Genomic DNA, 16,507 nt, shown 5'->3' on the forward strand with positions numbered 1-16,507 from the left:
GGTGTATACAGTGCCCCTACCAGCTCCTCTCTCCTTTGGCATTCCCAGCCTCAGGCCTAATGAAACTCAAACCCAGATAACCTCTAGAACAGAGTGGTCCAGTGCTTGGCCCTAGAGGAATTTTGGTGGCCCTCAGCAAAATTTGACCCCAGCCCTCGCACTGCCTTCCTAAAGCTGGGTAAGCAAGGTGCTGGGCTTTGGGAAGGAGGTGTGAGGGTTTGACAGAGTCCTTGAGTCTTCCCACCTCCTTCTCAAAGCCTAGTTATCATTTTCCCAGTTTTGGGAAGGAGGTGGGAGGGCTCTAGGACCCCACCACCACCACTGGCATGACAGGTTCTGTGCCAAAGTATTCTTGCAGCCCACTTGGTTTGAAAAGTTGGGCTCCCCAATAATAATAATAATAAATTTATTACCTATACCCCACCCATCTGGCTGGGTTTCCTCAGCCACTTTGGGCAGCTTCCAACAGGAGATTAAAAAAGGAGATTAAAAAAGGAGATTAAAAATACATCTAGAAGTCAATTAGGCTGTAGTCTTGTTACCCACATACCTGGGACTCAGTCTACTGAGCTAAGTAGGACCTACTTCTGAGTAGACATGGTAAGGAGCGGTTTTGTGAAAATCTTCCTGTAACCTTCATTACCGGAGGAAAATGGAGACGTGCGGATGAAAGCAGAAACGAACAGAAAACGTTTTTAATATATATATTTGCATTTCTTTTCCTTTGTTTGTCGTTCTCATCTCAGCTGTCATTCCTTTTATTTGCCTTGTTGTATTTCTCAATTTTGACATTATTTTTTGTGCAAACAGCTTTTGAAATCCTGCCATGCAGTCTCTCAAACTCAAGGTAGGATTGATCGGTACTGAGCTAGCTACTACATTCAGTGTGCTTTCCTTTTAAAAGAAATCATTTTTCACTGAGACTCTGTTTTTAGTAGATTTAATTAGTGATGGGTGAGCTCCCTTTGGCTTGATTTGGAATCAGCTTGGAATGCTCATCCATTTCCCAAGAGTTCTTTCTTTGCTCATCATGTTGACAATTGTCCCATTGCCCCTGGAAGCTGTAGTTCTGTTGGTATCTCACACATGATTGCCGATTCAATCGACGCAGATTGAACTTGGTCAGACCATCCCCCAGTTTAGTAGTTCATGATATTGTTTTGGAAAACATATGCTGTTTTTTAAAAAGTTCCCATAGTTTCTCAGCACCCAACAAGAACTAAGAGTCTGGCGAGTGCTGACCATACATGCACAGAATCTTGTTCAATACCCAGAACTGGAGAAGAAATTATAGGGTGAATGGTGTTCAGCTCATAATCTAACTAAGCATTGTGAGTTTGACAAGTTTACAAGCATTGGACAAGTTCACAAGCATTGTGAGCTGTACCAGGTAATACAAATTTGGGTACCATTTATAGATGCAATCACTGAGATGTGGCATTTGCATAACAAAGACAATGTTTCAGAACAACCCAGTGCTTTCATTGTATCTGAAGCACTGCAGGTCAAACTATACCGTAATTAATGTAAAAGTGGGTCTATGCCCTTTGTATGTGATAAGTAATTCAAAATGAATCAACAAATGGGTATCCTCTATAAAAGTATGGCTTCATTTGACAAAATATTGGGCCTGAAAAACTTTGATTAGTCCACCTTTACTTCCTGAATTTGTCCATAAGGTGTTCTTGCATTGATTATCATGAATTTTGTAAACAGAATTGATTATTGTGAATTTTGTGGATGAAATTAGATAGCCACCTTTCCTATTAAACTCATGATCATGAATGATGCAAGAAGATGCCATATTTTAAACCCTTTTCTCTCTAAATTCATGCAGTGCCAAGTGCAAAAATAATTACAACTCTACTACACATTCCTGAAAAAAGTAGGCAGAAATTAGATCACATTCATTGGAATTTCTTTTGATAAGAATTTATCTTCATTTTGTTTGTAGATTTGCATCTATAATCTTTTGCTGTTATTTGGTTAGTAATATATTAAAAGGTCTGTTTTGTGTCCTTTTTCTCAACTTAAAATGACTGATTGAATTAGGCTTTCCCACATTTTGTCTCCCATCATGACTAAGGCTTTGCTTTTAGACTCATGAATATTTTCCTTACCCATTGTTAATTTGAAAGTGTTACAAAAGATAACTTATGAGAATATAGTCCATCTTCAAACAGTCCCTAAGGCCATGGTTAGTCATTTAAAAACAGTTTGAGGAAGGGTGGCAGGTAACTGAATTTCATCTGGAACATCCCAGTTGTTGAAATATCCATATATAGGTCAGCATTTCAAAAGAGGTTGTACTTGCTGAGCCATACATTATGTTTCCACATTTTCACTTATGATTTTTGCCCATTAATATCTGACCTCAAATACATGAAAGGAAGAGAGAGAGAGCTGTGATGCCCTTCCATGTTTGTGTCGCTCAGATTTTTAGCTTTAAAAAAATCCAGTGGTTTCCATAGATAAGCATAGCAATAGCATCCTTCCTTCACTTTTATATTTGAGTTACACGGTAGGTAGCCGTGTTGGTCTGCCGCAGTCGAAACAAAATTAAAAAATTCCTTCCAGTAGCACCTTAGAGACCAACTAAGTTTGTCATTGGTGTGAGCTTTCGTGTACATGCACACTTCTTCAGATACACTAAAACAGAAGTCACCAGACCCTTATATATAGTGAGAGGGTGGGGAGGGGTATTACTCAGAAGGGTGGTGAGAATGGGTGATTGGCTGATAGGTGTGATAAAGGTGTTAACGGCTGCAATTGGTCTTAAAGGATAAAGCAAGGAGTAAGATGGCCAAAAATAGCTTTATCATGTATAATGAGTTAAGAATCCAATGTCTCTATTCAGACCAGGTCTCTCCATGGTTTTAAGTTTGGTAATAAGTTGCAATTCAGCAACTTCGCTTTCCAGTCTATTTCTGAAATTCTTTTTGTAATACGACAGTGCCAACACCAACAGTCCCCTTCAGCTCTTTATATTGGACAAACAGGCCAAACCCTACACCAAAGGATAAATGGACATAAATCTGACATCAGGAATCACAAGACAAACCAGTAGGAGAACACTTCAATCTCCCAGGACATTCTATACAAGATCTCAAAGTAGCTGGCATATACATGCCGTCAGTATACATGATAAAGCTATTTTTGGCCATCTCACCCCTTGCTTTTTCCTGTAAGACCAATTGCAGTCGTTAATAGTCGTCAACAGGTTTACCACTCCTATCAGCCAATCACCCATTCCCACCACCCTTCTGAGTAATATCCTTCCCCACCCTCTCACTGTATATAAGGGTCTGGTGACTTCTGTTTGTGTATCTGAAGAAGTGTGCATGCACACGAAAGCTCATACCTATGACAAACTTAGTTGGTCTCTAAGGTTGCTACTGGAAGGAATTTTTTTATTTTTTTATTTGAATTTGGTTAGTGGAGAATTGTGTTTATCTGGTGTGCATGCAAATAGAAAACAACCCTCATGTATTCAGTTATTCCTCGCATGCATAGCAGCTCTGATGCACACTCACAAACACACAAGTTGTATTACAAAGAAGAGCTACAATTCTATGATTCTTTACAGTATTTACCTTGAGTTGAGGGTTAGCTCTGCACATTTATCCCAATTGCAATAACACCCAAATCGGCCTGGAATCACAGTCTGAAAGTGGTACTCAGATGCATGTTCTTTTCTCCCCCTCCGCCCCACCATTGTGTTCTGTCCTGTTATAACTGCATAATTGTCCTGGTTTGCAGGCGAAGGAGATGCAGCAGATGGTGAAGCTAGAAGCAGAGATGGACCGCAGGCCAGCAACAGTGGTATAATGCTCCAACACACAAACTGAAGTCTGAAAACCCCGTATGTTTAGTATTTGCAAAGCCAACTCACTAAATATTGGAAGGCGGTGTCTCTTCTACTTAGTGTCAAGCAAGCGTAGCTGGAAATCACTGATGAAGAACTTAGAATTTTTGTAACATTTGGAGTACTGTATTTTATTTTTAGCAATCGACGATGCTTCTAAAAAAGAGAGATGATGCTTAAATTCTGTCCAGTTCAGAAGAAAAATGCTCCCCTTTGAACGTGTGTGTGTGTGTGTGTGTGTGTGTGTGTGTGTGTGTGTGTGTCAGTCAGGGCTACAGGAGCAGACCAGTCTAATACAGCAAAACATTATTATTTCATAATAATTTGCACTTGTCTATTATTAACCTATATTGATATTTTATATCACATTTTGCCCGGGCTTCTTTTGCTTTTGAGAAAGCCAGGAGTTCCCAGGACCTCATAGCATCCTGACTCAAGAGCCTTTGAAAAGGGGCACTTGATTCCCCCCCCCCCCCGGAGTAAATTGCAATAAATTTGACATCATAGCTTAAAGAAAACTGTTAAGTTTTTCTTTTTACTGTAGAGACAAACTAGAACTACCAGATTTAATGATGGTGCAAATTAAAATTAAGAAACCACCCTCTCTAAAGTTAGTAGAGAAGGTAAACATTCAGTATATAATCTGTCCAGTTTCTTGTTCCTGTATTCAGAATTACGTCATCAAGAAGTGCTGTATCAGGTTGGTCTGTATCTGGTTGAAGCTACTATTTTGTACAATGCTGCTGAAAGGATTGCCAAGTGGCAAAAAGAAACCAGCCTTTGTGCCAAATCTACTTATTATGATGAAAAGTAAAGAACCTGTATCGTAGGCACTTTAACAAACGTTTACATCCAACTTAACAGTTGCATATTGATCCATTTGTTACCAGTCCCCCCAATACTACAGCTCATTCTATCTTACGTTTTGTTAAATAGCTGTTTTTTTTGGGGGGGGGGTAGGGAGAATTTGTAACTGTGAAAATGTAAAGTATTTATACACATGCAATCACACTATGGTAGAAGATCACGTTCCTGTTTTGACATTGTCGGCAGTAGTAAACAAAAAAACCTGTGTGCATGTGGTAGAGACACCAATTTTTTTCAGTGACTATAGTATGACCACCCAGTTATTCTCTTACTGGTAAACAAATACAGAGTCTGTGTATGATTATGAGACAGAATATTTGACTAACTAATGAAACATAGGGGTATATATATATATAAATATATGTGTATATGAATTATGTGGGCATTCTTAATACTTCAAGTTCTAGTTGAAAAAAAGAAAGTATATTAATTTAATTTTACACAATATATTTATGCAGATTTTCAGACTTTCATATCAGGAATAACCCTTTTTATGTCTGTTATATATATATATATATATCTCCAAACAATTTGCTACAGTATTAACGTGCATGTTCTCAAAGCCCGCTGTAGTTACAACGCAGAACAATGCATGCCAGCCTTCTGCTTGGAATTGTCAACATAAGAGACTGTGGGAAGCTGGTAGTTTAGAACAAATCAGACAACTGATTTCAGTAACGCTGAGTACCAATCATGTTGTTGTATATGCTTGTACAAACTGATTCTATGTATTCCTTTAAAAATGACATAATGATGTAACTGTCCCGAGATAACAACTTTCAGGTTCTCTAATAAAATTTTGAAAAATACTAATGGAGTCTCTGGTAGCATGAATCAAATCATTTTTATGTTCACAGACTACCTAGGGCAGTGGTTCCCAACAGGTGGTTCGCGGACCCCCAGGGGTCCGCAAGCTATGCCAGAGGGGTCCGCAAGATGCTATTAGAATAAAAAATATATTAAATATATTTCGTATGATAACAGATTTTTTTTGTTTTGGCCACTTCCTGCATGAGCAGAGTCTAGCGCAAAACTAGAATTAGATAGAGGCAGTAGTTCTGCTGTATGCCGTTAGGTGGCGCTTTACAAACACTACTGTTTTGCAAAGAGGCAGCGCGCGCATTCTACTAACCCCTCACCTCCCCAAGATGCTTTGCGCACGTCGGCTTCATTTGTGCGCAGGTACCCTGTCTTCTACATTCCCCTCCCTCCTCACTGGCGCGCGCTGCCTCTTTGCAAAACAGTAGTGTTTGTAAACAAAGCATTGTTTTTCGCGGAAGCTACAGTTCGCATAGTTAAAAATGGACCGTTGGTTAAAAAGTGAAATAAAAAAATTCCTTCAGTAGCACCTTAAAGACCAACTAAGTTTTTATTTTGGTATGAGCTTTTGTGTGCATGCATACTTCAGATACACTGGAAACGGTACATTTCATGTGTGCATGCACACGAAAGCTCATACCAAAATAAAAACTTAGTTGGTCTTTAAGGTGCTACTGAAGGAATTTTTTTATTTTGCTTCCACTCAGACCAACATGGCTACCTACCTGGTTAAAAAGTGGTTCATCTCATTAAGAACTGAAAATTAAAACTAACTGTATACTGATGGAGTACTCTGTTGTAACTGTAAAAAACGTATAAATATAAAATATAAAAAGACTCTTAATTTGGCTCTCACTTTTTAATTTTAGGATTGGGAATTAATGGGGATCCTTGTCACAATAGCGGCTCGATGAGGGGTCCTCAAGAAAATTTTGTTGGGAACCCCTGACCTAGGGTATAATTCTGTAAAGTTGCTCCAAAGAAGAAACGTATTGATCTAGTCAGCTTCGCCTTCTGTTGCAGAGGGGGGAAAACCCATTTGGGGGCTAAGGGCTGCATTGACAGTCACCCACACCTCTGAGAGCCAGGTGCCAGCAGGGGGCATGGCCAATGTATACATGCATCCCAGACGTGGTCTGCTGGCAGCGGTATCACTGGGGAAATTCTACTCAATATTGATCCAGAGCAGAACTCTGACGTACAGTTAGCAGAGTAAAAACTTAAACACGTTGCAGGATTCCTGAAAAATAGACCAGCAGCAATTGTATTTCATCCAGCAGAGCTTTACTGCTACTGAAGGCAAATGAGCATCATGGTCACAAACCCAGTACATTCAGGATTGGCACTGTCCATAAGAAATCCAGTTGCACCAGACTTAAGTTTACAATAACTTATCATAAGTCTAACCATAACCTTAACAGTAAGCATACTGTGTACAGAACACCACACCAGAAGGAAAAGAGATAGAAAGTGAAAGGGTGAAACCCAGGCGACTCCTGGCCTATTTTTATCGTCAGCATGACTTTGACAGAAGAGATAACAGAACCAGTTCAAACCAGCTGTACTCAGTTTCTCTGAAAGTATAACCCAAACATCGTGAACCTTCTGCTTGTTTCTTTCCACCCAGAGAAGCTCCCAGAACAGTGGTTGGCAAGGTTTTCCGGCCATGGGCCGGATCATTCCCACGGACGATTGTCCATGGACTGGACATGCACAGCGCGATGTCAGAAATCGTATCTGCACATGTCCATGGCACCGGAACTCACTTCTGCGCATGCCTGGAAGCCAGAACTCGCTTCTGCGCATGCCTGGAAGCCGGAAATTGTGCTTGCGCAGAAGCGATTTTCAGCATCTGGGCATGCGCAGATGTGGTTTCTGGTATCTGCACGTGCACAGATGCCATGTCCAGCACCACTCGGCGAGTCCCCGCACCTCACTGCCGGTTTAGTGCAGCATGCGGGGGACTTGTCAAGCGGGCGGCTCTGTGTGCAAGCGGCTCATGGGCCGGTTCAACGGCCTCCATGGGCTGGATCCGGAGATTGCCGACCTCTGTCCCAGAAGCTTCCAGAACCCTCTTGAATCAATTAGAATAGGAAAGATATCTGCACATCAGATCAATACTTTCTGCACTAAGAAATCCAAACTGACAATATGCATGCTCATTCACCCCACATGCAGGCATGCAACACTCTTTCCCACTCTCCTATACTCACATGTATAGGGCTAGGTAATATATCAATATATCCCCCAAAACCAGTTTGAATTGATGATATCAGTTTCACAATTTTTAACTTCAATATAACTTGGCAATATATTGTGAATCATGGTGTGTGTGTGAGCGCACACACGCGCATGCTGTGCAAAAATCATGTGGGCTAGCGAATGCGCAGCCGGCGCCATCCTTATTTCAGACATTGTGATATATTGATATATTGCAATGTGTAACTGGTGATATATCACAATGTTGGAAACCAGGTATCATCCTGCCCTAATGTAGGCACACTCCCCCCAGAGGAATAATTGACCTCTCTGTCCACATACTGTCAAAGCTTCGGGAAAGCTATTCCTCCCCCGGTTGCAGCAAGAGGAGAGAAAACAAGGGAGAGTCCTTTTCAATGAGTTTATTCTATCATAATAGCGAGAGACAAAAGTACGCAGCAAGCCTTAACAATGGCATTGCTCCAAATTGAGCTCCTCCTTCCGAGCAACAGCACCTCCCTTTATGGTGGCCACTCATGGTCAAATGTCTCCGAGGCCTTTTTTCCTGCACTCTTAATGAACACCGAGTTCTGGGAGAAGGGGGATCAGAAATACTCTCCAGTGGAAGTGTGTCATTTGGCTGCCCTGCCACAGTCCCCCCCCCTTCTTCTAACACTTCCCAACTCTTCTATTCGTCTATCTCTGAGCTGTGACATTCCTCAAAACCCTGCTGTAATCAAGGCTGCCTCCCTCTTCCCCTGCAGCGTCAGGAGAAGGGGGGGTGTTGAAACACACCTGGGGGGGGCACACACAGCCCCCAGAATGAGACAGACCTCTCCGGGTGTCTTCCTGATGAAGCGCAGCCTGGGACATTCACAAATCAGTGCCCACCAGCAACACATATCAAAAGACATGTGCACGCTCACTCAGCAGAGTATAGCAGAAACGATCGTGGAGCGTGAGTGTGTGGCATTCTAAGTATTTATTAAGAAATATATACAGGACAAAGCAATCATGGCGTCCTCTTACTTCTTCTCCAAGGGAGAGAGAGAAAAAGAGAAGTACAAAAGTACAGTACAAGTGGGAAAGATAAGACTGGCTTCCATTCTCACACTTTCCAAGCCTCACACATCCAGCAACGGAGAAGTGAAATGCTGACAGGGTGATCTCCTCCTTTCCTGCTCCTCCATCTCGCCCTCTTGAGTCCAATCTCTGAGACATACTTGGCCTTCCCGTGGCAGCATTGCTGCCACAAACTGGGGTGGTGGCAGGGCAGGGTGGCCGTGAAATTGAGACTGTTTCAGAGACACAAATCGATCACACCTGCAGCTGTGTTCCAAACCAACCTTACCACCACCCTCCAAAGAACCATAATAGGGAGTCAGGGTTGATGGAAATGCTGTCCTTCATGCTGAAAGAGCAGGCAGAAAGCTTTCTCTCTCATCTTAGCACTGTAGGGTTTAGTGCGAAGATCAGTCTAAAAGCCCCCGGGCCCGCTCTTTTAAGGACAAAAGGCACCATTCCCTATTTAAATTTATTTGGTTTTTCAAATTTAAATTTTACAGAAATCTATCAATCATAAATTGTAAAAACAAAATACCAAGGAACCTCTTGGACTTCCCTCCTCCCCTTTGTGGGTCCTATTGTCAATCATTTCCTTCTGCATCTTTTATGATGATACAAATCTTTTTACATCTCCATTGTGTCCAAAATTCACCCTAATCCTACTAATGATTTTAACTGTTTACAGTGGTCTTTAAGATAAGTTATAATTTCTCCCCATTGTTAAAGAAGACAAAGTTCCTACCAGAGAAGAATGGCAGATGAAGTTAATGGACTATGGTGAAATGGCTAAAACGACCAGAAGAGTCAGTGATCAGGAAAAAAAAAAAATCTTAACAAAATGTTAACCAAAGTTAGCATTCCCACCCCAAGCTCCAGCACTGTGGAGGTGAGAAATGCTACCTTCTACTCCAAAAGAGGAAGCAGAGAACTTGTCTCCAGTTTCGGTGCCACAGTGCTTCATGCCGAGACTGGAGAGAAAACCCCTCTAGCTGCTCTTTAGAGAGGATCTCTGAACGGCGGCAAGGATTTTATATTACAATCTCAGGACAGAGATCTGTAGATAAAGCACTACGTCTGCTCTTTAGAGATTACTTTGTGAAGATCAGGCAAGAGTGCTTTATCTCCCAATCAGATCCCAATATTTATTTGTTTAGGTGACTTGTATGCCACCCTTGGCACAAGCCACAGGATAGTTTTCAACAAAATCAAATAGAATAAAAATGAGGCATGAAACCTGTAAAAAAACACACACACAAAAATAATGATGCACAACACTAAATTGTTATTGCCAGTAGCAGCAGCTAATCCATTTGTCTAATCAGAACTGTCACCTTGCAGATCCCCACTTAAGTAAAACTGTAATATCTGACAAGTTCTACTTCACAGAACTTGCTCGGCCATCTCTGACCCACAGGTTATCACTCCTGTCTTCTTTAATTTTAACCAGTAATTCATTTCTAGGTTATGGATCTCCAATAAGAAAACATTCTGGCTGTGACCCGGTGCATTTTCAGTGGAAATCCCACCGACCTTTCTCCATCTTTACTTTTAAAATATCATACAAAACTGATCCTGGGTTGAAATCCATCAACAACACTCTTATGGCATTACTAAAAGGCACACATTCGTAACTTACAAATCCTTTCTTATCGTTGTTATTTGGTTAACCTGCCTTGCTGTAGCAGTCCGTCCTGCTGTCCTACACAGCAAGTGAGCCTGGCTACGGTCAAGCTTAGTATCTCACGGTTTCCCAAGCAACTGAAGCCTTCCTTTGTGAGGTCTCTGTAATTGTTTGCTGTGTGACTGAAGGACTGAAAACCTTACATCTTCAGCAATCACAATAGCATTAGTTTGATCAACACAGAGCTGATTTTTCTGCTTTGTGAGACTTTACACATTTCCTCCTCTCTGCCCTTGCACCCAGTCCCAATGTGCTCCTGCTGCCTGCTCAGAGACTCGGCAATCTTCACAGAAATACAATTCCTGGTACAGTTAAGAGTCTTTCCATTTTGTCCACATCATCCATCATTTTATCATACCCCCCCATTATTTACCCCTTTCCTAAACTAAAAAGTTTGAAACTTTCATAACCTTTCCCCATACAGAAATTGCTCCAGCCCTTTGATCATTTTGTTTGACCTTTTACAACTCTGCAATATATTCTTTGGGAGAGGTGGGGAACAAAAGTCTGTACAGTGTAAAATGTGTACTATGTTAAAATTATTGTGTATAAAGTTATTATGATATTGGCTCTTTTCCTCTTTATCTGTAATGTGGAATTTGCCTTTTCACAGAAGCCACATGCAGGATTAAGATGTTAATCAAGCTTTCCATTCAAGATGACTTTCCAGGTCATCACCACCAGGTGTGGAGGAGGAGGGGGAGGAGGAGGAGGAGGTTTTCAAAACAAACATGGATAACCTGGATGCATGCTTTTGATGGAGAGGAAGGGTGGATACATACATAAAAGGTAAAGGTAAAGGGGCCTCTGACCATCAGGTCCAGTCGTGTCCGACTCTGGGGTTGCGGCACTCATCTCGCTCTATAGGCCGAGGGAGCCGGCGTTTGTCCGCAGACAGCTTCCGGGTCATGTGGCCAGCATGGCAAAGCTGCTTCTGGCAAACCAGAGCAGCACACGGAAACACCGTTTACCTTCCCGCCGGAGCGGTCCCTATTTATCTACTTGCACTTTGATGTGCTTTCGAACTGCTAGGTGGGCAGGAGCTGGGACCGAGCAACGGGAGCTCACCCCGTTGCAGGGATTCGAACTGCCGACCTTCTGATCAGCAAGCCCTAGACTCTGTGGTTTAACCCACAGTGCCACCTGCGTCCCATATCTATATATATATAAATGTAAAAATCGTGAAAGTGCGTGTTCCACTTTTCTCCGTAACCGCTTGACCGATCGTCCTGAAATTTTGACAGAACGATCCAGGCTACTCCCCGAGCGTTGTTGGGGACAAAAATCCCTCAAATTACACACCTGGGCAGGTATAGACCTGGTTTCCACCAAGTCAAACAGCGCCCTCAAGTGGCGTTATACCCTCCTGCACCCCCTCCCTTCCTGTGAAATCTAAGCCACAACCACAAACCAAATGACATCAACCAAGCAACTGAAACCACCAAGTCAGCCATTATCAAACCCCTAGGGCCTGCCAGGCTCCTAAGCTCCCACTAGACCCGGGGGGGGGATAACCCACAGCAATGCACTTGGGGGCACGGCAAAGGGTTTTTACTTTACAATTTAGCACCACTAACCCCCCAAATCCCCCCCAAATAACCACAAGACAAAAATAAATACCATCCTTCAAAACATCATGAGATACGCCGGTCACGGAAAGGGGGGGGGACAAACAGAATAGATTGTGGATCGGGACACGTGGGGGCAGTCACAGGGATTAGCCACAACGTCTGACGTAGTCGAAACAAAATAAAAAAAATTCCTTCCAGTAGCACCTTAGTTGGTCTTTAAGGTGGTGCTGGAAGGAATATTTTTATTTTGTTTCAACTGAAAACAGGGCTTTTCCAGCAACAAGGCCCAATGAATAAGGAGCAGGGATACGTAATGGGTCAGAACAGGGGGGGGGGAGACACAGGGATGAAACCTGCCCTCTCCACAGTATCTCCCCTCAACTCAGGGGGACTCTGAGGCTCAGGGGGATCTGAAGGGGGCCTATTACCCTCCACTTCACATATACTACGACTGAATGCAACCCTATGCGTCTTTTTTAAAAAAACAAACAAACAAACCATGCAGTGGCCCGGGCCAGGTAGATAATGTGGCCCTGTTTTTACGGTAACCCTTTTGTTACTTTTTTCATTTTACTGATTGTGAATATGCTAACCGAGGCCACCTTTGGATTCGGAGGCCCGCGCCAAGTGGCCCATATGACCCCCCCTCCTTCTGTTTGGGTCTGTCTGTTGCTACAGGGCTGTGGGGCTTCACTATTTGACCCCCCACCTAGGTCGGGATTTTTAAAGTAGTTCTCTGGGTCGTAGGGCGCATCATCACCCCCAATCCTTAATCTAAATATATAGAAATGTGCACGATGCGTGCACAGGGGCCAATGTATGGAGATACAGGGGGGGAGGGGACAACAGAGGGCTCAGACAAAAGTGCATGCTGGGAAATAGAACCCAGAACCTAACAGTTCCTTCTCCAAGGGTGGGGGCCAAGGTATGGAGATACATGGGGGAGGGGCCAACACTCCCCAGGGACAACAGAAGGCTCAGACAAAAGTGCATGCTGGGAAATAGAACCTAGAAGCTGACAGTTCCTTTTTGAAGGGTGGAGGCCAAGGTATGGAGATACAGGGGGGAGGGGCCAACACTCCCCAGGGACAACAGAGGGAAGGGTATCCTACCAAAACACAGGGATGAGCTGGGGTGGAGGGAGGAGGGGCAGGATACGCCATGGATCGAGACAGGGTGGGGTGGGGGTCACAAGAAAGAATGACAGCAATGTGTGGCCAGGTCAGCTAGTACATACATAAATAAGAGGAAACAATAAGGAAAATACATCAGCATGAGAAGGAGAAAATGGAAAAGAGAATGAAGATCAATAACCTGCAATTGACATGACTGGGAGTGAGTAAAGTAATGTTGTAGTTGATCAATAAGTCAGCACCAGTTTAGGTCCCATTAGTTTATGTGTGAACAGACACACACCCTCCCCCTTGTATTGTACATCAGTTTACAGTGAATTCGATTTGCCATTTTACTGGCCAGTCACCAGTATGAAGAGACCCTTTTGGAGCTCCTTGCAACACCCTTTTTGCCTTTACCATCCACAAGAACTTGGGGTCATCAGTGAGGCTCATTTGACAGCAACAAGAAACCAATTCAAATATTTTAAATTGTATAGGTGCAAAAGCACTCTCTTGAATCCCTGGAGAAAATGAAGATTTTTACATACTGTTTAACTAGCTCACGGGGAAATTTAGATAATTTAGGAATATAAATTGTTGCATCTTATTTGTTCCCTCCCCGCTTTGTCAATTGGCCAGAGCCTCAGCAGTTCACATTTTAGGAAAGGACTCACAATTGGAAATGGAACTGAAGTAACTCCACAATTTCTAAATGAATGGCTGCACTAGAAATTAAGCATTACATGTTATCTGCTACAATAAAGCTAAAACTATTGAAGCCTGTAGTGTTGCACCATCACCGATGTTGTGTCAGCAGCGAATATTCAGATGCAGTGGCTATTGGATCCTGACTTGCCCATTGGCTCACAGAAGCGAATGACTTCCAGTGGAACTCTAGTGCTGGAGAAAGGAGAGGAGAGGACTTTCACCCACCTCCCATGCTATTCCAAAGGGTCCCCTGCTCCTCTCTAACAGCTTTTCAAAGGACTGCAAGGGAAGGGGGTAATAACAAAGATTGCTCTCCCTGCTTTCTGTCAAGAGTTCTCCCTACACGTACAGTCATACCTTGGTTTAAGTACGCCTCGGCTTGAGTATTTTCAGTTTAAGTACTCCGCGGACCTGTCTGGAACGGATTAATCCACTTTCCATTACTTTCAATGGGAAAGTTCGCTTCAGGTTAAGTACGCTTCAGGTTAAGTACAGACTTCTGGAACCAATTGTGTTTGAAAACCGAGGTACCACTGTAATGACAAAACATTCCCATTATAGCTCTCTCTGGAGGTACCACTGTAGTCTAGATCAGAACCACCACTGCACTTGCAGGGGATAGATTTTTTAGCTGAAAGGGTGCATTCCCTGGAGGATACCATACCAGGAACCACATACCAGAGAGTGGGTTGGTTCCAGAAGCACACACACACAGGATGGAAACAACAGGTGTGGATTTGACCCTTGTGCAATAGGTTTACATTCCCGGCATGGAAAAGCTTAAGGTTCCTGCATCTCCACACATGCACATCTTCATTCAGGAAAGCAGAAAGCATCATCAGAGTTCAACAACCCATTCCAGCCATTCAAAAGCACTTGAGGGGTGTGGCCTCAGCAGGATGCTTGGCTTGAAGGAGAGCCCCAAGGGTCAGATTTAGATGTTGTCAGATGGCAGAGGAACCAACCCCCATGGCAGGTTGCCAGGAACGGATAAGACAAGGAAAAGTCCCTACCATCTGCTTTTTATTCAATATTTACAAAGAGAGGCTTGAGAATGCAGCCTCTTTGAATAATGGTGTTGTCCTGAGTAAGTCTCCACCCCCTTTTTCTCCCATTTCCTCATTCATCAACAGCACCAACCCCTGTACGGTTGCCACTTAGGACCATCTGTCTCCAAGCTCTTTGCTCTCCTACTTTTAAGGCTTGCCAGGTTCTGGGAACTGGTGGGTCTGGAATCCTTTCTAGCGATAATGTGTCAGCCAGCTGCTCCAGCTCTGCCTCCTCCGCTCCCATTATTTCCCAACTCTTCCCTCATCTTCCTCTGAACTGTGACCTCCCTCAAGCCCCTGTTGTAATTCTGAACTTTCTTCTCTGGAAGGGTCAGGCTGGGGAGGCAGTCTCCACCGTTCCTCCTCTGCCCAGCCCCTCACAGATACGGGGGGGGGGGGGCACATTTGGTGCATAACACTTAGGGAGATGGAAAAATCCTTGATGCCAGTGGCTCGTTTTTATGTAGTATGTAGAAATTTTAAAGGATTTTGCAGAATACACAACAGGAAAGATGATGGAACAGAATTTTCTTCAAATGCAGAATTGCATGGCAAGGCATCCCTGTTACTCCTCAGTCCAATATTTGGGTGAAATCAGGCCACAAGTTTATGGATTACAGATGTAAAAGGTTTGGCACAGGTATTGAATACACCCCACCCCTTCCGGTTTCCCTGCCGGAAAAACTTTTTGGGGTCAACCAGAAATGAGGGAGTCCCTGACCTACATCAGGGGGTAGGTCTCCCGCTGGACTGCACTTGGTGAGTGTTGTGGCCCCTCACACACACACACCCATCTGGGCATCGAGACAGAAGCATCTCTTGTGGTTCCCTTTAATGGGGTACCCCATTTTGGAGGGGCCTGGCAAAGGCTACAACCTCCCCTCTGATGAAGGCTGTGCCTATCCAATGCCTAAACTACCGTATTTTTCTGTGTATAACATGTCCCTATGTATAAGACACCTCCTCCTTTAGGGGACTTAAATTTAAGAAAATGGGGACAATTTTCCAAGAGTTCAGCTTTTGGGGATGGAGGGTTGCCCAGAGTTGTTGAGCTTGGGGGGGGGGGTTTGCAGAAAACTCATCCGCAAGACCGACAATGGCTGTTGCACGCGTCACCATAACCACCAATCACCAACAAATCACCCACAAAAGTGCACCCGCAGCAGCCAATCAACAGCTGCCCTTGCCGCAGCAAACAATCACCCACCCTATCACCACTGAAAATCTCTACCCCATCCAAACTCTGCACTAGCCATGCATAAGACGAGCCCCAATTTCTGACATTATTTTCTCATTAAAAAAACCCTTATCTTATAGATGGAAAAGTAACGTAAGTAAACAAGTTTAAAAAGCATAGTGTATGGAATTCCCCAGGATCAATTTCTATGTTTAATACCCTTTATTGTTATCTTATCTATATATATATATATATATATATATATATATATATATATATATATAAATGTAGGCATTGTGTGCGCAGTGGTCACAGCCTTTCTCCGTAACCGCTGAACTGTAATTTAACTAATTTGGCCACAACGTTCCATGCCCATCAGTGAGGGATCTGG

At 43.2% G+C, this 16,507-nt stretch overlaps 1 protein-coding gene across 26 annotated transcripts in view; it reads left to right on the forward strand.

The window, feature by feature from the left end:
* PLCB4 (phospholipase C beta 4) overlaps nucleotides 1-5,541 on the forward strand; it is a 183,701-nt gene extending 178,160 nt beyond the window's left edge. For 25 of the 26 annotated variants that reach the window (XM_088665578.1, XM_088665585.1, XM_035110090.3 and 22 more), the window contains 2 exons: nucleotides 811-847; nucleotides 3,760-5,541. In XM_088665578.1, the coding sequence (XP_088521704.1) occupies nucleotides 811-847; nucleotides 3,760-3,848 (126 nt within the window). In that variant the 3' untranslated portion in view covers nucleotides 3,849-5,541. The remainder of the gene's footprint in view (nucleotides 1-810; nucleotides 848-3,759) is intronic. The other variant, XM_088665592.1, reaches the window with a different exon arrangement.
* The last annotated feature ends 10,966 nt before the right edge of the window (nucleotides 5,542-16,507 follow it).

The sequence above is a fragment of the Zootoca vivipara genome, chromosome 3, assembly GCF_965207765.1.
Source record: "Zootoca vivipara chromosome 3, rZooViv2.hap1.1, whole genome shotgun sequence".
NCBI lineage: Eukaryota > Metazoa > Chordata > Lepidosauria > Squamata > Lacertidae > Zootoca > Zootoca vivipara.